Raw genomic sequence first — 25,632 nt, forward strand, 5'->3', positions numbered from 1 at the left:
TTCCAAGCTGGGAATTCAGTTGTCCTTCTCCTCTGCGTTTCACCCTCTGACCAATGGGCAGACGGAGAGAACAAACCAGACTTTGGAGTCTTATTTGAGATGTTTTATCTCTGCTGATCAGGATGATTGGGTCTCATTTTTGCCCTTGCCTGAATTTGCTTTAAATAATAGAGCTAGTTCTGCCACTTTGATGTCACCTTTTTTTGTAACTTTGGGTTTCAGCCTCGATTATCTTCAGGGCAGGTGGAGTCTTCTGCCTGCCCAGGTGTTGACACTGTGGTGGAGAGAATGCACCAGATTTGGGACCAAGTGGTGGATAAGTTGTCTCTCTCCCAGGAAAAGGCCCAGTGGTTTTCCAACCGGCATAGGACTATTGGTCCCCGGTTTAAGGTGGGTGATATGGTTTGGTTGTCATCAAAGAATATCTCTATGAAGGTGGCTTCTCCAAAGTTTAAACCTAGATTTATTGGACCTTACAAGATTTTGGAGATTCTTAATCCGGTCTCTTTTCGATTGGCTCTTCCTCTTACATTTAAGATCCATAACGTGTTTCATAAGTCTCTGTTGAAGAGGTTTGTTGAGCCAGTAGTTCCTGTGGTGGCACCTCCTGACCCTGTATTGGTTGAAGGTAATGTGGAATATGAGGTTGATTAAGATACTGGATTCTCGTCTGGCTAGACGGAGACTCCAGTATTTGGTTAAGTGGAAGGGTTATGGCCAGGAGGATAATTCTTGGGTCTCTGCATCTGATATTCATGCTGAAAGATTGGTTCATGCTTTTTATCGTGCCCATCCTCATCGGCCTGGTGGCGTGGATGAGGGTTCGGTGACCCCTCCTCAAGGGGGAGGTACTGTTGTGAGCTCATTTTCCCGTTCACCTTTGATGTCTGATGAACTCCCTCTGCTGGTGAAAGGAGGTGGTGAAACTGATTTGGATAGGAGAAACCTGTCATCTGAACAGGTGGATTGCGATTGGACATCCGGAATCTCTGAGTGGATATAAGGCTGCCGACGCCCTGTAAGGTTGCTGGTGATTTCTCTGCTCTGAGCTCTGGCCTCCAGTTCAGTTCCTGTCTTCTGAAAGCTAAGTTTTGCTCTGTTATTGTTCCATGAGATTTTGTCTGATTTGCTTAGTTTTGTGTTCAGCCAGCCCCGGCAGGGGCTTTGCTGAATTTCCATTTTGTCCCTGATCGGTTAAATCTCTTTTGCTCTGTCTTCAGAATATATCGGAGTGCTGATATAGGGATTTTGAAGTCTAGTGACTTCAGGGCCGTTTTTCTTATCAGATGTGTTGGGACATTTTTGGTAGGGTTTTTGCGGATTGCAGCCAGCATCTTTTCTGTCCTTTCCTATCTAGTTAGTTGGGCCCCATCGTTTGCTCTGCCTGTCTTTCTGTCTGTGTTTGTGTTTTCATCTGTTTTCACCGACAATACATGTTAGGGGCTGTCTATTGCTTTGGGGTCTGCTCTGGGGCAGTTTAGATTTCCCCTTTCTTTCCTTAGGCTTATTTAGCTCTCCGGCTGTGACAAGGTGTCTAGGATCACCGTAGGAACACTTCACGGCTACTGTTAGTTGTGTGAATAGGATCAGGGGTCTGCAATCCATTAGCTACCAACCTCTTTGGTTTTCTGGACTTAGCTTGCATTTTTGTTTTTTCCTCCTCCGGTGACTCATTCATAACAGGGAGCGCTGTTAACACAGCCGCTCCCGACTGTAACTGACTGGGGAATGAAGACTGGCGAAGCAGAAGAGCAAAATCACAGCCGCGGTCAGCACCAGACACCGGGAACAGCGCTTACAGTAGCGCTTCTTCCCCGGTGGCTGTCCGTGAGCACGGAGGACTGTGTGAACAGTTCTACGTGTGCTGCACGTGTTGCAGGCCGTGTGTCCATTTTAAAACGGACAAGTCAGCATATTTTGCACATGGACACACGGCCCGTGAAAACCCGCTGACATTGGCATAGACCCATTCATTAGAATGGGTTTACGTGTGTCAGTGTCTCCGGTACATGAGAAAACTGTCACTACACGTACAGAAGCCACTGACATGTGAAACTGCCCTGACTTACAGTATGCTACTTGTCACTGCTCACTCAGCTTCAGCTGTGAGTCACACAATGGGGACAGAAAAAAATGGGCACATCACAAAATTACACTGAGGACTTAGTGTACAACAAACACAATTACAATTTTCTAGCATAGGGCAAATCATTTAAGAAATAGCACATCTCAAAAAATATCCCCTTCATGACATCCACCGTACATGTACGGCACATGTCGGGAGAGGGTGTATGGAGTGGACGAATGTAGATAGCCCGCCCCATATCGAGCAGGTGATGGCTGTGTATTACAGCCAGGATCTGTCCTAAGAATCGCGAGTAAAGCAGTTCTCTGCCCACGATTCTTGACTTGTTAAATGCTGCTGTCAATCTCTGTTATTGGCATTTAACATGTGCATTGTGCGTTCATGTAATTATTTCCGCTTACTGGCAGCCAGTGGTTGGCCTGTGGCCAGGCTTCAAACACCATGATTTCAGCTATATGCAGCAATGCTGTGTCATCACAGTATATAGCACAAGCGATCAGGAGATCACATCTTCAAGTCCCTTGAGGAGGCTAACAATATCAATAAAAAGGTAAAGAAAAAAGTTTTAAAGAATTTGAAAAAAATAAAAAATAAAAGTTCAAATCACCCCCCTTTTCCTCCATCGAAAATAAAGGTATTAAAAAATGAACATATGTGAAATAGCCGAGTTCAGAAAACTACAATTTATCAAAATATAAAAACAATTAACCCAATCGGTAAACATCATAAACGGAAAAAATGTAAGAACGCCAAAATTAAATTTTTTTGATCTCTGCAATTCCACAAAAAAAGGCTGTAATAAGTGATAAAAAAGTCACATCTAATCCAAAATAGTACTTATAAAAACATTATCTCACCCCACAAAAAAAAGCTATTACACGGCTCCATTTGCCAAAAAATTAAAATGTTATGGGTCTCGAAACATGGGAACAGAACCCAAAAAAATTTGGTATCACTGTAATCGTATGGATGAGGAGAATCATATTGCATGGACATTTTTACTACAAAATGCACACCGTAAAAACAATTCCCAAAAGATGATGTTTTTTTTCACAATTTCACCACACAATTTTTTTTTACCATTTTCCAATACACTATGTAGTAAAATGAAAGGTGACATTCAAAAGTACAACTCGTGCTGCAAAAACAAGCCCTCACATATCAATGTGGGCAGAAAAATAAAATAGTTAGGCTTTGAGAAGAAAGAGAGGAAAGAACAAAAAAGAAAATTGCCTGCGGCATGAAAGATATAAATACTTCATGCTTGATTTTTTTTTAGTGATCCCCTACTACAGTTAGAGAAAAGTGACATTATGATGGGTCCAATGAATGATACATTGAATAGTAAAGTGTAGTGATACAAAACAGATATAACGCAAATATAACTAGAATGTGGAGGATTATAATTATAGCCACATTTTTAGATAATATAGTATACACACACATTGGACACCTTTTAATGTTTGTGTGCATTTTTTCTCCCTAATCTTCTTCTAGAATGGAAAAAAAGAATTCAAATAAGTTCTTCAAATACATTTTTGGCACTAGTCAGCACGTACATGTGTTTCCAATGAGTTTATCTAAATTGTGCTTGCACAGGACAGCTGAGCAGAACATTTTCCGTTTGCTCACCTTCTACTTGTCAAAGCAGTTATGTAGAAGTGTCCATATCTCTAGGAGCTGAGGGATGTGGATAAATGTAAAGCCTTCCTATCCCATTTTACTGCTTCCGAACATGATATGGTAGATACACAGATCAAGCATCACTTATGTATTACAGAAAATTAAAATCATAGATCTAACTCAATAAAACAAATAAAAATGAAATCAAGTGCTAGAAAAGGGAAGCAGAAATTAAACTTCTATAATACTTTCCTATATAGGAAATATTAAATTGAACTTTTCAGGAGATTAGTTATGCCTTAACCATGTGCTGCATAAGGCTAGGTGCAGAGGACCGTATGTTTTTTCATCCAAGAGAATCGAGTCAATTTTGAAAATCACACTCTGATCAAATTCTGATCAGAGTTTTATTACAGTGCCGCCATTACGTGCTCTGGTTGTCTTGGATGAGAAGATGGACTAAATGTTTTTTTTCTATTTTCTCTATACTGTCAGTCCGTGGAAATCGGACCACACTGATGTCATCCCAGTACAGTCTGATGTTTTCTATACACTCATTGACTTGCATGGCTGAATATTATCTGAATATCAAAACAAACTTGGGCATACTGCAATTTTTTTTACCCCTAACTGGCTCTGCTTGATAAAGAAAAATCGAACATGTGCATGGCCTAATAGAATAACATGGGTACTATCTGTCAAGGTGATGGATAGCACTTGTCGGATTCTTACGGTCATCTGCACAAGCTCTAAATCAGCTGCGATTTGGAGGAAAAGTACTTTTGTTTTAGGCCGGGGTCACACTAACCGACGCAAAATACGGTCAGTATTTTACATGCGTAATACGGATGAATGGCCCCTAAACAGTGCTCCGTATGTCATCCGTAATCAAGGTGTGCTCGCGTATTTTGCGCATGTAAGCATCCATATGTAATCCGTATGGCATCCGTATGCCGAGATTTTCTCGCAGGCTTGCAAAATGGACATATAATGGAGCCCTATGACAGGGTTTCTAACAGAAATGAAATAATAGATATAGACACATAGAATGCATATATATATATATATATATTCTATTTGTCTATATCTATTCTTCCTTTCTTTATTAAACCTGTCAGTGTGAGTTTACTGTATAGCGCACTGAGTTGCCGGCTTTGCTAAAAGACACCGGGTGCGTATTTCTCGCAAGTCACATGTGTGGTCCGTGTGCAATCCGTATTTTTTGCGCACCCATAGACTTGCATTGGCGTATTACGGCCGTAGTACGCTGACAATCGCAGCATGCTGCGATTGGCACGGAGCGTAGAATACGGATGAGAAATATACGGCTGGTGCGACGGACCCCATAGAGAATAATTGGTCCGTGTCTAATGCGTGCTTGTAGCTCCTCTTACTCGGCCATATTCCTCGCCAGTGTGACCCCGGCCTTATTCTGAAACTAGCTGAAGAGCCCGGCGTTGCCTGGGTATAGTAACCAACTGTGGTTAGCTATAACAAATTATAATGATTATATTGCACAGAAAAAACATGCATCTAATCCTCTCCTGTGTGATACTGACTGCGGAGCCATGGATCTAATCCTATTCTGTGTGATACTGTCTGCTGAGCCGTGTATCTAATACTACAGTCATATGTTAAAGTTTGGGCACCCCTATTAATGTTAACCTTTTTTCTTTATAACAATTTTGGTTTTTGCAACAGCTATTTCAACTTCATATATCTAATAACTGAAGGACTCAGTTATATTTCTGGATTCAAATGAGGTTTATTGTACTAACAGAAAATGTGCAATCTGCATTTAAACAAAACTTGACCGGTGCAAAACTATGGGCACCTCAACATAAAAGTGACATTAATATTTCGTAGATCCTCCTTTTGCAAAAGTAACAGCCTCTAGTCGCTTCCTGTAGCTATTTATGAGTTCCTGGATCCTGGATGAAGGTATTTGTGACCATTTCTGTTTACAAAACAATTCCAGTTCAGTTAAGTTTGATGGTCGCCGAGCCTGGACAGCCCGCTTCAAATCATCCCACAGATGTTCAATGATATTCAGGTCTGGGGACTGGGATGGCCATTCCAGAACATTGTAATTGCTCCTCTGCATGAATGCCTGAGTAGATTTGGAGCGGTGTTTTGGATCATTGTCTTTCTGAAATATCCATCCCCTGCGTAACTTCAACTTCGTCACTGATTCTTGCACATTATTGTCAAGAATCTGCTGATACTGAGTTGAATCCATGCGACCCTCAACTTTAACAAGATTCCCGGTGCCGGCATTGGCCACACAGCCCCAAAGCATGATGGAACCGCCAACATATTTTACTGTGGGAAGCAAGTGTTTTTCTTGGACTGCTGTGTTTTTTAGCCTCCATGTATAACGCCTTTTTGTATGACCAAACAACTCAATCTTTCTTTCATCAGTCCACAGGACCTTCTTCCAAAATGTAACTGGCTTGTCCAAATGTGCTTTTGCATACCTCAGGCGACTCTGTTTGTGGTGTGCTTGCAGAAACGGCTTCTTTCGCATCACTCTCCCATACAGCTTCTCCTTGTGCAAAGTGTGCTGTATTGTTGACCGATGCACAGTGACACCATCTGCAGCAAGATGATGCTGCAGGTCTTTGGAGGTGGTCTGTGGATTGTCCTTGACTGTTCTCACCATTCTTCTTCTCTGCCTTTCTGATATTTTTCTTGGCCTGCCACTTCTGGGCTTAACAAGAACTGTACCTGTGTTCTTCCATTTCCTTACTATGTTCCTCACAGTGGAAACTGACAGGTTAAATCTCTGAGACAACTTTTTGTATCCTTCCCCTGAAAAGCTATGTTGAATAATCTTTATTTTCTGATCATTTGAGAGTTGTTTTGAGGAGCCCATGATGCCACTCTTCATAGGAGAATCAAATAGGAGAACTACTTGCAAGTGGCCACCTTAAATACCTTTTCTCATGATTTGATACACCTGGCTATGAAGTTCAAAGCTCAATGAGGTTACAAAACCAATTTAGTGCTTCAGGAAGTCAGTAAAAAGTAGTTAGGAGTGTTCAAATCAAGAAAATGATAAGGGTGCCCATACTTTTGCACCGGTCAAATTTTGTTTAAATGCAGATTGCACATTTTCTGTTAGTACAATAAACCTCATTTGAATCCAGAAATATAACTGAGTCCATCAGTTATTAGATATACAGTGGGGAAAAAAAGTATTTAGTCAGTCAGCAATAGTGCAAGTTCCACCACTTAAAAAGATGAGAGGCGTCTGTAATTTACATCATAGGTAGACCTCAACTATGGGAGACAAACTGAGAAAAAAAAATCCAGAAAATCACATTGTCTGTTTTTTTTTTCATTTTATTTGCATATTATGGTGGAAAATAAGTATTTGGTCAGAAACAAGCAATCAAGATTTCTGGCTCTCACAGACCTGTAACTTCTTCTTTAAGAGTCTCCTCTTTCCTCCACTCATTACCTGTAGTAATGGCACCTGTTTAAACTTGTTATCAGTATAAAAAGACACCTGTGCACACCCTCAAACAGTCTGACTCCAAACTCCACTATGGTGAAGACCAAAGAGCTGTCAAAGGACACCAGAAACAAAATTGTAGCCCTGCACCAGGCTGGGAAGACTGAATCTGCAATAGCCAACCAGCTTGGAGTGAAGAAATCAACTGTGGGAGTAATAATTAGAAAATGGAAGACATACAAGACCACTGATAATCTCCCTCGATCTGGTCCTCCACGCAAAATCCCACCCCGTGGGGTCAGAATGATCACAAGAACGGTGAGCAAAAATCCCAGAACCACGCGGGGGGACCTAGTGAATGAACTGCAGAGAGCTGGGACCAATGTAACAAGGCCTACCATAAGTAACACACTACGCCACCATGGACTCAGATCCTGCAGTGCCAGACGTGTCCCACTGCTTAAGCCTGTACATGTCCGGGCCCGTCGGAAGTTTGCTAGAGAGCATTTGGATGATCCAGAGGAGTTTTGGGAGAATGTCCTATGGTCTGATGAAACCAAACTGGAACTGTTTGGTAGAAACACAACTTGTCGTGTTTGGAGGAAAAAGAATACTGAGTTGCATCCATCAAACACCATACCTACTGTAAAGCATGGTGGTGGAAACATCATGCTTTGGGGCTGTTTCTCTTCAAAGGGGCCAGGACGACTGATCCGGGTACATGAAAGAATGAATGGGGCCATGTATCGTGAGATTTTGAGTGCAAACCTCCTTCCATCAGCAAGGGCATTGAAGATGAAACGTGGCTGGGTCTTTCAACATGACAATGATCCAAAGCACACCACCAGGGCAACGAAGGAGTGGCTTCGTAAGAAGCATTTCAAGGTCCTGGAGTGGCCTAGCCAGTCTCCAGATCTCAACCCTATAGAAAACCTTTGGAGGGAGTTGAAAGTCCGTGTTGCCAAGCGAAAAGCAAAAAACATCACTGCTCTAGAGGAGATCTGCATGGAGGAATGGGCCAACATACCAACAACAGTGTGTGGCAACCTTGTGAAGACTTACAGAAAACGTTTGACCTCTGTCATTGCCAACAAAGGATATATCACAAAGTATTGAGATGAAATTTTGTTTCTGACCAAATACTTATTTTCCACCATAATATGCAAATAAAATGAAAAAAAAACAGACAATGTGATTTTCTGGATTTTTTTTTCTCAGTTTGTCTCCCATAGTTGAGGTCTACCTATGATGTAAATTACAGACGCCTCTCATCTTTTTAAGTGGTGGAACTTGCACTATTGCTGACTGACTAAATACTTTTTTTCCCCACTGTATGAAACTGAAATAGCTGTTGCAAAAACCAAAATTGTTATAAAGAAAAAAGGTTAACATTAATAGGGGTGCCCAAACTATAACATATGACTGTATTCTGTGTGATACTGACTGCTGAGCTGCATATCTAATCCTATTCTGTGTGATACTGTCTGCTGAGCTGCATATCTAATCCTATCCTGTGTGATACTGAATGCTGAGCTGTTTATCTAATCCTATCCTGTGTGATACTGACTGCTGAGCTGTATATCTAATCCTATCCTGTGTGATACTGTCTGCTGAGCCGTGTATCTAATACTATTCTGTGTGATACTGTCTGCTGAGCTGCATATCTAATCCTATCCCGTGTGATACTGTCTGCTGAACCGTGTATCTAATCCTATCCTGTGTGATGCTGACTGCTGAGCTGTGTATCTAATCCTATCCTGTGTGATACTGACTGCTGAGCTGTGTATCTAATCCTATCCTGTGTGATACTGACTGCTGAGCTGTGTATCTAATCCTATCCTGTGTCATACTGTCTGCTGAGCTGTGTATCTAATCCTCTCCTGTGTGATACTGACTGCTGAGCCATGGATCTAATCCTATTCTGTGTGATACTGTCTGCTGAGCCGTGTATCTAATCCTATCCTGTGTGATACTGACTGCTGAGCCATGTATCTAATCCTATCCTGTGTGATACTGACTGCTGAGCAGTGTATCTAATCCTATCCTGTGTGATACTGTCTGCTGAGCCGTGTATCTATTCCTATCCTGTGTGATCCTGACTGCTGAGCTGTGTATCTAATCCTATTCTGTGTGATTCTGACTGCTGAACTGTGTATCTAATCCTATCCTATGTGATACTGCCTGCTGAGCCGTGTATCTAATCCTCTCCTGTGTGATACTGACTGCTGAGCTGTGTATCTAATCCTATCCTGTGTGATGCTGACTGCTGAGCTGCAAATCTAATCCTATCCTGTGTGATACTGACTGCTGAGCTATGTATCTAATCCTATCCTGTGTGATGCTGACTGCTGAGCTGTGTATCTAATCCTATCCTGTGTGATACTGCCTGCTGAGCCGTGTATATAATCCTCTCCTGTGTGATACTGCCTGCTGAGCTGTGTATCTAATCCTATCCTGTGTGATACTGCCTGCTGAGCCATGTCTAATCCTATCCTGTGTGATACTGACTGCTGAGCTGTGTAGCTAATCCTATCCTGTGTGATACTGACTGCTGAGCCATGTGTCTAATCCTATCCTGTGTGATACTGTGTGCTGAGCTGTGTATCTAATCCTATTCTGTGTGATACTGCCTGCTGAGCCATATGTCTAATCCTATCCTGTGTGATACTGCCTGCTGAGCCGTTTATCTAATCCTATCCTGTGTGATACTGACTGCTGAGCCGTGTATCTAATCCTATCCTGTGTGATGCTGACTGCTGAGCTGCATATCTAATCCTATCCCGTGTGATACTGTCTGCTGAACCGTGTATCTAATCCTATCCTGTGGGATGCTGACTGCTGAGCTGTGTATCTAATCCTATCCTGTGTGATTCTGACTGCTGAGCTGTGTATCTAATCCTATCCTATGTGATACTGCCTGCTGAGCCGTGTATCTAATCCTCTCCTGTGTGATACTGACTGCTGAGCTGTGTATCTAATCCTATCCTGTGTGATGCTGACTGCTGAGCTGCAAATCTAATCCTATCCTGTGTGATACTGACTGCTGAGCTATGTATCTAATCCTATCCTGTGTGATGCTGACTGCTGAGCTGTGTATCTAATCCTATCCTGTGTGATACTGCCTGCTGAGCCATGTATATAATCCTCTCCTGTGTGATACTGCCTGCTGAGCTGTGTATCTAATCCTATCCTGTGTGATACTGCCTGCTGAGCCATATGTCTAATCCTATCCTGTGTGATACTGACTGCAGAGCTGTGTAGCTAATCCTATCCTGTGTGATACTGACTGCTGAGCCATGTGTCTAATCCTATCCTGTGTGATACTGTGTGCTGAGCTGTGTATCTAGTCCTATTCTGTGTGATACTGCCTGCTGAGCCATATGTCTAATCCTATCCTGTGTGATACTGCCTGCTGAGCCTTTTATCTAATCCTATCCTGTGTGATACTGACTGCTGAGCTGTGTAGCTAATCCTATCCTGTGTGATACTGTCTGCTGAGCCGTGTATCTAATACTATTCTGTGTGATACTGCCTGCTGAGCCGTGTGTCTAATCCTATCCTGTGTGATACTGACTGCTGAGCCGTGTATCTAATCCTATCCTGTGTGATATTGTCTGCTGAGCTGTGTATCTAATCCTATCCTGTGTGATACTGCCTGCTGAGCCGTGTGTCTAATCCTATCCTGTGTGATACTGACTGCAGAGCCGTGTATCTAATCCTCTCCTGTGTGATACTGACTGCTGAGCTGTGTATCTAATCCTATCCTGTGTGACACTGACTGCTGAGCTGTGTATCTAATCCTATCCTGTGTGATACTGACTGCTGAGCCGTGTATCTAATCCTATCCTGTGTGATACTGGGCTCCCCTTGCAGTCTGTGTCAGAGGGTGGTCTGTGTTGGCACGGTAATAAATTGTGTTATTTCCAGCTTTACAGAAGGACGATAACACCATAGAAATGATAAGAATAATAGGCCTCAGTTACCACAACTGTCTACAAAGAAAACTGTTGCTGATAGCAACCAATCACAGCTCATTTTTCATCTTTTAAACAGCTCTGGAACAGCGTGGCGAGTTTTGAGTGGCGACTTTTGTGCTTCGACTTTTATGTGGCGAGGTTGGTGTATGTGTGGTGAAATGTGTGTGAGGGTGGTATATGTGTTGAAGCACATGGTAGTGTGTGGCACATTTTGTGTGTGTGTTCATATCCCCGTGTGTGGTGAGTATCCCATGTCAGGGCCCCACCTTAGCAATTGTACAGTATATACTCTTTGGCGCCATCGCTCTCATTCTTTAAGTCCCCCTTGTTCACATCTGGCAGCTGTCAATTTGCTTCCAACACTTTTCCTTTCCCTTTTTCCCCCATTATGTAGATAGGGGCAAAATTGTTTGGTGAATTGGAATGCGCAGGGTTAAAATTTCGCCTCACAACATAGCCTATGATGCTCTCGGGGTCCAGACGTGTGACTGTGCCAAATTTTGTGGCTGTAGCTGCGACGGTGCAGATGCCAATCCCGGACATACACACATACATACACACACACACACATTCAGCTTTATATATTAGATTGTGTGGTTGCTTCCAAGGAAAGGGAGACATGTCATCAGGACGATTCTGTGTCATGCTGTCCTCATGCAGTTTGGATTGATTGACTTGTCTCCTCCTAGTATACGAGAGACTTGTCAATCAAGCCGAGTTTGTAACATGAATCTTTTGATATTGTGATTGTAACAGTATTATAAATCAAATATGTTGGCATTTGTTTAATTATACAAAATCCAGTAAATCAAAAGTAGAAAGTTATATCTTCTGTGGTGCCCCTTAGGTTCATTTACTTTTATATATGGAACTAACACCCACACATGCTTGTAGGGAAATAGAAGTTACATTATTCACAATCACAATGCACTGACTCATAATTGTGAATTAATAATAGATAACATACAATGTGAACAAAAATCATCCAGTTGTTAACCAATAGAATTTACACCATTTCTACAGGTTGTTTGATACACGCTACAGCATTCGAGAAAACGGGCAACTCTTGACCATTCTAAGTGTGGAGGAAGGTGATGACGGTGTTTACTGTTGCCTGGCAAAAAATGGTGTTGGAGATCCAGCAAAAAGCTGTGGAGCTTTGCAAGTGAAAATGAGTAAGTGTCAGTGATAATAAAAATGAGTTCAGTCTGTGCCAACAGTTGTTCACTCCTTAAAACCAAATTAGCAAGCCTGTCAGTCTTTGAATGCTTTCAAAACATCTGAAAATGATCCAGCTCTGCAAATGTGTGCATGGAGCATGAATAGATTCTCTGGGTTCCAGTTATAGTTTTGTTTAATTGTTTTTAGAGAGGATTTGGCAGAATTAATTGGAGCACATCAACAATTTCATTTTAGTTTCATTCATTAGATTTAAGTATGTAGAAAGGATATTCCTTTTTTTTATCTTTCCCAGCAGTGGTTATGTTTAAGGCAATATCATTTCTTAGATGTCTTTTGTGTGCTTTGTCATGCGTGCTTTATGACAGCTACAATGAATGGGAGTTAAAATACAGAAAAGTGCATGTTAGCACCCAGTCAATAGCCCCATTGGGGCTACATCCGAACCCCCACAAAATGGGATTTGGATGTATGTGCCAGTGTGGTCATAGTCTGTAATTGTACCGAAAGAGTGTACATACGCCTACTGGAGGTGGATACACCAAATGCAGTCTATTACGTCTGAGTGTCTGATTCCAGTAGACGTATATGCCTGGAAATGATTTCATCAGAGCACGCGTTTGCTCTATTGACACCATTAAATTCAATGATCCGTTGGCCCCACCAGGGTCACTGAACGGGTGCCAAAACGCAATGTGAAATCACCTTACGGCTATGTTCACATAGTGCTTTAGCATACTTTCAGTTACTACTTCCAAATAGGCTTGTGTCTGAAGATCTGCAAAATGCTGATGGGGCCATTGAATATTAATGATGCAGACCAAGTCACAGTGTATTCTAACAGACATAATTTTTGGCAAAATTGAGGTGGGCACCGAGACGCACCAAGACACTGTGACACTGTCTGCATAATTATAGTCAATGACCCCTTCAGCAGATACACCTCAATACTGCTTTGTAGAGCTTCAAACATAAGCTCCCATGGCGCCTTTGAATGTATGCTACAATGATGTGTAATCATAGCCTAAATGAAGATAATGGCATACAGCCACCACCAAAGAGCCCAGACATTGGCATTGGGTATACTGCATATCTGTAACCTTATAGTGTTGATATCCTACATATTCTTATACAGTATAATTCTCCTTCCAAAAAAATAACTGTTATCTGCCCTAAACCCACCTTCCAAGTATAGACAGCAGGTGAAATAAGTCATGAACCTGTCACTAATTTTGTAAAGGGGATATTGACATGGAATTCTCACGAGATGTTGGTAATCCACACAGGCGAAGAAATCAAAGATGTCCATAAACTAAGTTGTGTGTAATATTAAGAAATGACACAGGGAAAAGTGGACATGCTTACTGAAATAGGAATATTTCATTTTTTTTTTAAATATGCTCAGAATAAAATATATATTCACTTTGAATTTGTGAAAAATTACGCAGTTTAAATAACACAGAGTTTTTTATTTTTTTTATTCATTAACTATTATTTTTGCTGTTTTTAATTTCTTTACCAGTTAACAGAATTGATGGAGGGAGCACAAAAACATGTTTTGAATTTTGTAATATAAAATATGTCTCCAAATAGTTAAAGGTAACTTGTCACCAGAAAAAAATGCTATTAACCTGCAGATTACTGACAGATTGGAAAAACGCTTAGGGGAGAAAATGAACTTTATTTCCCCCCAGCGGCATCCCGGTTTCAGTCACGGGGCGGTGCCGGCTCGGGTTCAGTCACAGAGCAGCGGCTGTAACTACTCCCCAACCATGACTTACAGTCAGACCCAATACAGAGCCAGTATCAATCTGGGCCGGTAGGTCGGTTACAGCCGCCACTCTGTAACTGAACCCATGCCGTCCCCATGGTTGAAGCCAGATGCTGCAGAGGGGAATAAAGTTCATTTTTTCCCCACAGCGTTTGGCTAAATGCAGGCACCAGGCAGGTTAACAACGCTATTAACCTACAGATTAACCGTTTAACCGTTAATTAAATATATACATATGTCATTCATATAAGAAAAATGAGTATGGAGGCAACACTTTTGTATTAGTCTTATACTTTACAACTTTATTGGTTGATTGCCGTTCTGGAATATTTTTTTTTTCATAATTTATGAATAATGACTGCTTTTATTTATTGTTAGACTGTGTATATTCATTGTAGAGTCTCAGATTATCATTCATGGTTCAGAGATCTCCTACCCGTCACATTGAAGCTCCATATTTTATCTAATGAAAATAAAATATTTTATGCAGATGTTTATGTTTATTCCGTTGTAGTTTTTATTTCCTAATAATCTTTATTTATATGGCACCAACATATTTTGCAGCACTCTATATTTTATTTATATTTTTAGAACCAAAAATTACCCGCCCACCAATGAATGCAAAACTCATAGAAGGAGTAAAAGCAGTCCTCCCTTGCAATAATCTGGGAAATCCCAAACCATCTGTATCATGGATTAAAGGAGAAAATGCTGTTAAGGTAAGCATTACAATATACAATGTTGAATACATTTTCATGATAACTTGTGGAATTACTAAACATTCATTGAAACATGTTTTTATTGTGTAGGTTTAATTTGGGGAAAATAAAAAATTAATGGCAACATGAGTTTAATTCTTATGAGTGTAAATTTGCAAATATTAACCCCTTTACCCCCAAGGGTGGTTTGCACGTTAATGCCCGAGCCAATTTTTACAATTCTGACTATGTCCCTTTATGAGGTAATAACTCCAGAATGCTTCCATGGATCATGGTGATTCTGACAATGTTTTCTCGTGACATATTGTACTTCGTGGTAAAATTTCATTCATATAACTTGCATTTATTTGTGAAAAAAACAGAAATTTGGTGAAAATGTTGAAAATTTCGCAATTTTTCAACTTTGAATTTTTTATGCCCTTAAATCACAGAGATATGGCACACAAAAAACTTGATAAGTAACATTTCCCACATGTTTACTTTACATCAGCACAATTTCGGAACCAAAATTTTTTTTTGTTAGCAAGTTATAAGGTTTAAAAGTTGACCAGCGATTTCTCATTTTTACAACACCATTTTATTTTTAGGGACCACATCACATTTGAAGCCACTTTGAGGGGTCTATATGATAGAAAATGCCCAAAAGTGACACCATTCTAAAAACTGCACCCATCAAGGTGCTCAAAACCACATTCAAGAAGTTTATTAACCCTTCAGGTGCTTCACAGGAATTTTTTGAATGTTTAAAAAAATGAACATTTAACTTTTTTCACAAAAAAATTATTTCAGGTCCAATTTTTTTTATTTTACCAAGGGTAACAGGGATATTGGACTGCAAAAAGTATTGTGCAATTTGTCCTGAGTACGCTGATACCTGATATGTGAGGGTGGACCACTGTTACGGCGCATGGCAGAGCTCGAAAGGGAAAGAGCGCCGTTTTACTTTTTAAACGCAAAATTGGCTGGAATTGAGATCAGGCGCCATGTCACATTTGGAGAGCCCCTGATGTGCCTAAACAGTGAAAACCTCTCACAAATGACCCTATTTTGGAAACTAGACCCCCCCAAGGAACTTTTCTAGATGTGTGGTGAGAACTTTGAATCCCCAAGGACTTCAAAGAAGTTTATAACATACAGCCGTACAATTAAAAAATCATATTTTTTCCACAAAAATGATCTTTTCACCCCCAATTTCTAGTTTCCCAAGTGAAACAGGACACCAAAGGCTATTGTGAAATTTGTCCTGAGTATGCTGATACCCCATATGTGGGGGTAAACCACTATTTGGGCACATGGCAGAGCTCGGGAGAGAAGCAGTGCCATTTGACTTTTCTGGCTGGAGTTGAGATCAGACGCCATTTTGCATTTGGAGAGCCCCTGATGTGCCCAAACAGTGGAAAACCCCCCAATTCTAACTCCAACACTAACCCCAACAAACCCCTAACCCTAATCTCAGCCCTAGTCCTAACCCTTACCTTAGCCCTAACCCTAACCCTAGCCCTAACCCTGGCCCTATTTCTAAGCCTAACCCTAATGGGAAAATGGAAATAAATACATTTTTTTTTATTTTATTATTTTTCCCTAACTAAGGGGGTCATAAAGGGGGGTTTAGTTTACTATTTATAGCGGGTTTTTATGCTTGGCAACTGTCATACGCTAAAAGATGCTTTTTATTGTAAAAATAGTTTTTGCATCACCACATTTTGAAAGCTATAATTTTTTGTATTTTGACCAACAGAGTCATGTGAGGTCTTATTTTTTGTGGGACGAGTTGACGTTTTTATTGGTACTATTTTTGGGCATGTGACAGATCGCTATTTATTCCGATGTTTGGGACGCAGAATGAAAAAAAACAGCATTTCATGAATTTCTTTTGGGGGGGGCGTTTACATCGTTCTGCGTGTGGTAAACTTGATAAAGCAGTTTTATTCTTTGGGTCAGTACGATTACAGCGATACCTCATTTATGTCTTTTTTTATGTTTTGACGCTTTTATAATATAAAATCAATTTTATATAAAAAATAATTATTTTTGCATCCCTTTATTCTGTGAGCTATAACTTTTTTATTTTTTTGCTCATGACGCTGTGCTACAGCTCATTTTTTGCGGGACAAGATGACGTTTTTAGCGGTACCATGGTTGTTTATATACGTCTTTTTGATCGCGCGTTATTGCACTTTTTGTTCGGCAGTAGGATGATAAAGCATTGTTTTTTGCTGTTTTTTTAAGGGGTTCACTGAAGGAGTTAACTAGTGGGACAGTTTTATAGGGTGGGTCGCTACGGATGTGGCAATACTAAATATGTGTACTTTTATTGTTTTTTTTATTTAGAAAAAAAAAAGAATTTATTAGGGAATATTTTTTTTTTATTTTGGGATTTTTTTAAAATTATTTTTACAAGTGTTTTTTTTTTAATTTATAATATTGTCCCAGGGGGGACATCACTGTCTTGTGTCAGATCGGCGATCTGACACTTAGGCTGGAGTCACACTAACCTGCGTAAAATACGGTCCGTAGATTACATGCGTAATACGGATGACAGACCCCTAAACAGTGCTCCGTATGTCATCCGTAATCAAGGTGTGGTCGCGTATTTTGCGCATGTCAGCACCCGTATGTAATCCGTATGGCATCCGTATGGTGAGATTTTCTCGCAGGCTTGCAAAATGGACATATAATGGAGCCCTATGACAGTTTTAATAAAGAAATGAAAGAATAGATATAGACACATAGAATGCATACATATATATATATGTATTCTATGTGTCTATATCTATTCTTTCATTTCTTTATTAAAACAGTCAGTGTGAGTTTACTGTATAGCGCACTGAATTGCCGGCTTTGCTAAAAGACACCGGGTGCGTATTTCTCGCAAGTCACACGTGTGGTCCGTGTGTAATCCGTATTTTTTGCGCACCCATAGACTTGCATTGGCGTATTACGGCCGTAGTACGCTGACAATCGCAGCATGCTGCGAGTGGCACGGAGCGTAGAATACTGATGAGAAATATACGGCTGGTGCGAGGGACCCCATAGAGAATCATTTGTCCGTGTCTAATGCGTGCTTTTTGCGCCTCTCACGCACCCGTATTCCTCGCCAGTGTGACTCCGGCCTTAGAACAGTGCTGTGTCAGATCGGCGACCTGACAGGTGCTGCAGCAGGCTTCCTCATGCCTGCTTTCAGCAGGCAGTGAGGAAGCCACCTCCCTGCAGGACCCTGAAGGCCCCCATGGCCATATTGGATCTGGGGGCCTGCAGGAAGGAGACTCTCAGAGCAATGCAGCGCTTCTCTCCTATTCCCCCGGTACACTGTGATCATGTTTGATCACAGTGTGCCAGGGGTTAACGTGTCGGGGGCAGTCCGTGACCCCCCCCTGACACATAGTGCCGGGTGTCAGCTATGATAATTAGCTGACACCCGGCCGCGATCAGTGGCACTCCCTCCATGAGCACCGCTGATCGCGCGTGACGTTATATTCTGTCCTTGTGACTTAGGTCCCAGGTCAAATGGATGGTATATTACGTCCAATGTAGGAAAGGGGTTAAATATGTCAAAAATTAGAGTAAAATTTAGTGCAATATTTTATTTTAAATTGTATTCCCAAAATAGCAAGTTATCCTATTTACATAAGGTCCAACTGCTGGGACCCCAATGATCCTATGAAGAGAGTCCTGGAACTCAGAATGGTGCCTTGAAGGGCCTCATTTTGAATGGAGCAGAGATACGCAAGCTCGGTCAATGCTCCGTTGATTGGCTATGCACTCTACAGCAGCTAAAGTTCATCCCTTACAAGCTATGACCAAAAGAGAGTGTGCTCTATCACCCTATTTCCTCTGGGTCTGCCGTAGAACAAGGGCTATTAAATCCAGCCAGATGCAGGATCTAAGGGCTCATACTCACTTGCGAGAGACTCGCATGATTCTCATGCGAGTCTCTCACATGAAAACCAGGCATGGCCACCGGCACTCGGACCGGAGCGTGCGGCTGCATAGAAATACATGTAGCCGCTTGCTCCGGTCCCAGTGGCGGTGGCAGTGCGAGTCTCTTGCAAGTGAGTATGAGCCCTTATACAGTACTAAGGTAATGCACTGCACTACATAAACAATACAGTGTATTGTTTATTTGAACAAAGGAATGTATGCTCAAATTGCCTTGTGGAACAATAAATAGAGTCAAAATAATTATATAGTAATTTAAAAAAATCTAAAAGTAAAAAATAACATTCCTACTTTTCTAAAAAGAAAGGTTTAATCTAATGAACAAACAGTAACAATATTTAATTCACATGATAAATGCCACAAAAATACAAAAAACAATGACTGAATATAGCTTTTTATTTATTCTGTCTCACAAAATCTATTAAAAAAATTATCTAAAATTTGTGAGTATCACAAAATATTACCAATAAAAAGTACAGCTCATTGAACAAAAAAATTAAATCTCATGTACAGTAGCTCCTTCGACAGAAAAATGAAAAGGTTGTGGCTCACAGAATATTACAATTGAAAAAAAAATATTTCTTTTAAAAATATTTTTTGTGCAAAAGTAGCAAAACAAAATATAATCATATTAACTTGTACTATACACCAGTATCATAATTTATGTAGCATAGTGAACATAATAAATAAAACATAAAAATAATGGCAAAAGTCCTGTTTTTATTCACACTCTAACTAAAAAAAAAAAATAATAAAACTGATAAAAAAGTAAGACCTCAAAATTGTCACAAGTCAAATCCAAAGCCTTCGTACAAGTCGGAAGCAATATAGATCTCAGATTATTGCAAATCACAAAATTTTTCTTCTACAAAGAGTTCTTATTTTTGCAAAAGTATCATCATAATTGTACTGACTCTTCAGAATAAAATTATGTCAGTTACACTAAATGGTAAATAGTAGAGATGACCAAAATCAAACTCGCCAGGTTGGGCAATTTTAAAAAACAAAATTGATTTGTGGCAGTGGAATTAGCTGCAAATCACAGATACTCCAATTGCTCTGGAAAAATGTGTATTATACTCAGAGGTCTGCTTCTAACCCCCAAATATAGCCATAGTAATGTCAAAGTGAGCTTAGCATAGAAACAGATGGTAGCCTGATTGTAATCAACAGCCCAATTAACCCCTTAGTGACAGAGCCAGTTTGCAGCTTAATGACCAGGCCAATTTTTACAATTCTGACCATTGTCCCTTTATGAGGTTATAACTCTGGAACGCTTTAACGGATCCCGCTGATTCTGAGATTGTTTTTTCGTGACATATTGTACTTCATGTTAGTGGTAAAATTTCTTCGACATGTCTTGTGTTTATTTATGAAAAGAATGGAAATATGGCGAAAATTTTGCAATTTTAAAACTTTAAATTTTTATGCCCTTAAATCAGAGAGATGTGTCACATAAATTTCTTAATAAATAACATTTCCCACATGTCTACTTTACATCAGCACAATTACCTGCATTTTACCTGCAGTTTTAGTGCAGATAAGTGCAGTTTTTGTGCGGTTTTCCCCTGCAGTTTTTCCACCTGCAGATTTCTATAATGGAGCAGGTGGAAAACTGCAGCAAAACCGCACAAAAGAAGCGACATGCTGCTTCTTTTATTCCGCACCAAATCTGCGCAGATAAATCTGCAGCATGTGCACAGCGTTTTTTGTTTTACATAGCCTCATGCTACTGTACATCACGTGCAGTTCTGCTGCAGTTCTGCAGGGCCAAATCTGCTGCAGAACTGCACAGAATCTGCATCATGTGCACAGGGCCGGGCCTGTGCACACGGTGCAGATTCTGTGCAGTTCTGCAGCAGATTTGGCCCTGCAGAACTGCACGTGATGTACAGTAGCATTTAAGGCTATGTAAAAAAAAAACCGCTGTGCACATGCTGCAGATTTTTCTACGCAGATTTGGTGCGGAATAAAAGAAACAGCATGTCGCTTCTTTTGTGCGGTTTTGCTGCAGTTTTCCACCTGCTCCATTATAGAAATCTGCAGGTGGAAACTGCAGGGGAAATCCGCACAAAAACTGCACTAATCTGCACAAAGGCTATGTGCACACGGTGCTGATTCTGCTGTGGGATTTTCAGCGCAGATTTTGCTAAATCTGCAGGTAAAATGACCTGCGTTTTACCTGCAGTTTTAGTGCAGATTTAGTGCAGATTTAGCGCAGATTTAGCTCGGATTTCCCCTGCAGTTTCCACCTGCAGATTTCTATGATGGAGCAGGTGGAAAACTGCAGCAAAACCGCACAAAAGAAGCGACATGCTGCTTCTTTTATTCTGCACCAAATCTGCGCAGAAAAATCTGCAGCATGTGCACAGCCTTTTTTGTTTTACATAGCCTTAAATGGTACTGTACATCACTTGCTTTTCTGCTGCAGTTCTGCAGGGCCAAATCTGCTGCAGAACTGCACAGAATCTGCACCGTGTGCACAGGGCCTAAAGCTGCACTAAAACGCAGGTCATTTTACCTGCAGATTTAGCAAAACCTGCGCAGAAAATTCCACAGCAGAATCCGCACCGTGTGCACATAGCCTAGGGCTTTCTCTTCCTATCTTTATTCCTGAGCTGCAACACACTGCCACTATCTTAAAAATAGCCTAAAATAACTGCTGCATTGAATGCATCAGTCTTTATACAAGCCATATATATATTCTATAAACTACTGACAACATGTCTCCAAATTTCCAAGCAATACATTTTATATATTTTTTTCAGAAAATGAGAAAGGGTCAAAATAACAAAAAAGAATGCAGTGCTTGCAGACCTCAAATAACGCTAAGAAAACAAGTTCTTAATCATTTAGAAACAACAATACTAATGTTTTAACTGAGAAAAAGTTCAGAAATCAATATTTCGTGAAATAACCATGTCTCGGCATGCTTTCCACCAGTCTTTCACACTGCTCTTGGGTGACCTTATGTCACTCCTGGTACAAAAATTGAAGCAGTTCTTTTTGTTTGATGGATTGTGACTATCCATCTTCCTCTTGATTACATTCCAGAGGTTTTCAATGGGGTTCAGGTCTGGCGATTGGGCTGGCCATGACAGGGAGCTGATATGGTGGTCCTTCATCCACCCATTGATCGACCTAGCTGTTTGGCATGTCACATTGTCCTGCTTGAAAAAACATTCCTCAGAGTTGGGGAACATTGCCTGAGTAGAAGGATTCAACTGTTTTTCCAGGATAACCTTGTATTCGGCTTGATTCATACATCCTTCGCAAAGATTAACCTTCACAATTCCAGCCTTGCTGAAGTAACCCCAGATCATCACCAATCCTCCACCAAATTTCACAGTGGGTGCAAGACACTGTGCCTTGTACACCTCTCCGGGTCTTCGTCTAACCATTAGACGACAAGGTGTTGGGCAAAGCTGAAAATCAGACTCATCAGAGAAGATTACTTTACTCAAGTCCTCTATGGTCCAATCCTTATGGTCTTTAGCAAACTCCAGCCTGGCTCTCCTTTGCTTCTCATTGATGAAAGGCATTTTTCTAGCTTTACATGACTTAAGCCCAGCCTCTAGGATCCTGTTAATAACTGTTCTTGCCGTGCACTTCACCTCAGCTGCCATTTGCCATTCCTTTTGTAGGTCACTTGATGTCATCCTGTAGTTGCTGAGTGACATTCGAATAAGATGAGTCATCCCGGTCAGTGGAAAGTCGTTTTCACCCACTGCCAGTCTGTAGCTTTGTTGTCCCCACTGCTGCTTGAACTTGTTGTAATAGACTATCGTCTTAGAAATTTTAAGGATAGAGGCAGCATGGCGCTCACTGTATACCTCTGCTAGTAAAGCCAGAATTGAGTCCTTCTTTTCCTCACCCAAGATTTTTCTTTTCAACTCCTTTGGCATGGTTAAAAGTTATTTTTGCATTCCTATTACTTTGGGGATATTACTAGCACTTGTTTTGCTTTCCAGTTTGTCCTATTGCAAGAGGATTGTGAAAACCACAGCAGGGTTTGTTATACTTTCCCTCATTAAATAAGATTTGGTTCAGGTGATCACCTAATCAAAGCACATTAAGTAGAATGAGGTGTACTCTGGTTGGAATTCAACTGACATGACACTGGAACTGAATGTTCTTGTTAAACTGTGCAGTGGTCTCTTAATTTTTGCTATATATATATATATATATATATATATATATAGTGCCTTGTTAAAGTATTCGGCCCCCTGGAACTTTTCAACCTTTTCCCACATATCATGCTTCAAACATGAAGATACCAAATGTAAATTTTTGGTGAAGAATCACCAAGTGAAACAGAATTGTGAAGTTGAACGAAATTTATTGGTTATTTTAAATTTTTGTGGAAATTCATTGAATTGCAGCTGCTAGACAGGCTGAATACATGTGGGAATTCCCTAACAGACAGGCAATCCTCACATGTATTCAAATTGTCCAGCAGCCACAAATCATGCAGCTGTGCTGACACAAACTAAATCTCTGAGCACGCCAAAATACTCAGAGGACACCCGAGCAATGAGTATACTCGCTCATCACTAAGGGTGGTTTCACATTTGCATTTACGGCCGCCGCTAAGCCCCGCCCCCTGCCATGCCTCCGCCAGTAGCTCCACCTACGGGCGCATGACGCTGCATTCTTCCTGCGTCCCCTATCTTTAGCACTGGGGACGCAGGCCGTGCGCAGGTATGCGTTTGGCGGCGCATGCGTCCTTTTGACGCTGCACTGACCAGCGCCAAATGCAACAGGTTGCAATTTGGTGCGCTCGGCGCAGCGTCAAAAGGACGCATGCGCCGCAAAAAGCATACCTGCGCATGGCCTGCGTCCCCAGTACTAAAGATAGGGGACGCAGGACGCATGCAGCGTCATGCGCCCGTAGGTGGAGCTACTGGCGGAGGCATGGCAGGGGGCGGGGCTTAGCGGCGGCCGTGCGCAGGATGACGCTGCGGCCTTAAATGCAAATGTGAAACCACCCTAATATATACACCAATATATATTTCGTAAAATGTTCAAATTATTTTTGACTTGTAAATTTCATAAAATTCTGCTTGAATCACTTAGCATCAATTTGATCACCAAATCCATAAATTCTGGATCTATTGATCATTTCACTTCCAACAGAAAGTGTAATAAAAAGGATCAAATAGTAGCATGTATCACGAAATGACACTACTGAAAACTACATCTTGTCACACGGAAAAATAACTCATATACAGAGCTGGAAAAAATTAAAAGACCACTTTCAAATGTTCAGTTTGTCTGATTTTTCTCTTTATAAGTATATTTTTTTAGTCTATAAACTTCTGACAACATGTCTCCGAATTTCCAGGCAATAATCTTTTTTTAATTATTTTTTGGCAAAGAAAAATGGTCAAATTTAAGAAAAAATAAACAGTGCTTTCAGACCTCAAATAATGCAAAGAAAACAAGTTCATAATCATTTAGAAACAACAATACTAATCTTTTAACTCATGAAGAGTTCAGAAATCAATATTTTGTGGAATAATAACCATTATTTTTAAAAACAGATTTCTTGTGTCTTGGCATGCTTGCCACCAGTCTTTCACACTGCTGCTGGCACAAAAATTTAAACAGTTCTTTGTTTTTTGATGGCTTGTGACTATCTGAAAGGCCCGCTAGGTCTAGGGAACTCTTTCCGGGCCATAGTCTGTCCTTCAGGGGTTTTGTCACGGCAGCGGTGACCCGGTCTGTGGCCCTGGGCGTCCAATCAAATGAGATGGAGAAGTTAGTTGAAATAAAGTTTTGACACCACCCATGGTATACGGCTGTTGGTGATGCAGCAGAGTTGATGTAGCTCTCCATGGGTAGAGCTATGCCCCAGGGTAATTATAGTGTTAAAGATGATGGTAATGGTTGTAGTGCAGGGCAGATGATGCAATAAATAATCAGGAGACACAGGGGAGTGCAGTCTTCACACTTTTACTCACAGTTCTTCCAGTTACAATCCTCAGCTGGGGTGCTGTGTACTCCGAGTTGGTGGTCCACTGTACCAGAACCCCGTTCTTATGTTCCTTTCCTGGCCATCTCGCTGTGCTGATGCTCACCTCTTCTACCCTGCGCCTTCAAACACAGTGTCCCAAGCCAGCAACCTCGGATCCTGTCGGGCGATGTTCTCTTAGTCCCCTTGATCTTATCTGGCTGCCTTTTCAGCAAATGTGTATGGAGTTTTCTATAGCACATACAGTAGCTACAGCCTCCGGTTTGCTAGCTGAGCCTTAGTTTCTTCACTAGTCTGGGGCCGGTCCCCTATGCAACCTGGCCCCTCTACCCGACTACAGTTGGCGTGGATTTGGGTGACACGGGTGGATTCCTCACTTCCCTGTCCCTAGGACCCCTTCTTTCACTCCTCTTTTCTCTCACGCAGTGCTAGTCTAGGGACATGCTCCTCTCTACTTTAGTCCCCAGCACAAACTGTCTACCTCCCTCCAACTGACTCCTGTTTCCATGACAACTCTCTGATGCCTCCCATTCTCTACTTCCTCCACCCACACCCTCAACTTAGCACCCCCCTCAGCCTAGAGGGATCTGGTATTGTATGCTAGTGTGTGAGTACTGGGTAGTGTCCCCTTCTTACCTGAGGGCAGAGCACCACACCTCTGGCTGAGGTGCAGTACCTCTGTGGCGATTGGATCCTCAGGGGGTTCAGGTCTGGAGATTGGGCTGCTCATGACAGGGTTTTGATGTGGTGGTCTCTTAATTTTCACCAGAGCTGTTCAGCTTTATTGAAGATAAATGTACATTTTATGGCTGTCAAAATATGGCCACACAAAAGTAAGAAGTCTTTTTAAAAAAAATGTTTTTATCGTATCATAATTTAAAAAACATAAATAAAACTGTAATGTTTG

At 41.1% G+C, this 25,632-nt stretch overlaps 1 protein-coding gene across 1 annotated transcript in view; it reads left to right on the forward strand.

Moving 5' to 3' along the window:
- Positions 1-25,632, forward strand: part of MUSK (muscle associated receptor tyrosine kinase) — a 384,027-nt gene that overhangs the window by 121,718 nt on the left and 236,677 nt on the right. Inside the window, exons 3-4 of the mRNA XM_073552439.1 lie at positions 12,167-12,318; positions 14,685-14,812. Of these exons, the coding sequence (XP_073408540.1) occupies positions 12,167-12,318; positions 14,685-14,812 (280 nt within the window). The remainder of the gene's footprint in view (positions 1-12,166; positions 12,319-14,684; positions 14,813-25,632) is intronic.

This window comes from Dendrobates tinctorius, unplaced genomic scaffold (assembly GCF_039654945.1).
Source record: "Dendrobates tinctorius isolate UK_male_01 unplaced genomic scaffold, ASM3965494v1 ptg000191l, whole genome shotgun sequence".
In the NCBI taxonomy this organism is placed as follows: domain Eukaryota; kingdom Metazoa; phylum Chordata; class Amphibia; order Anura; family Dendrobatidae; genus Dendrobates; species Dendrobates tinctorius.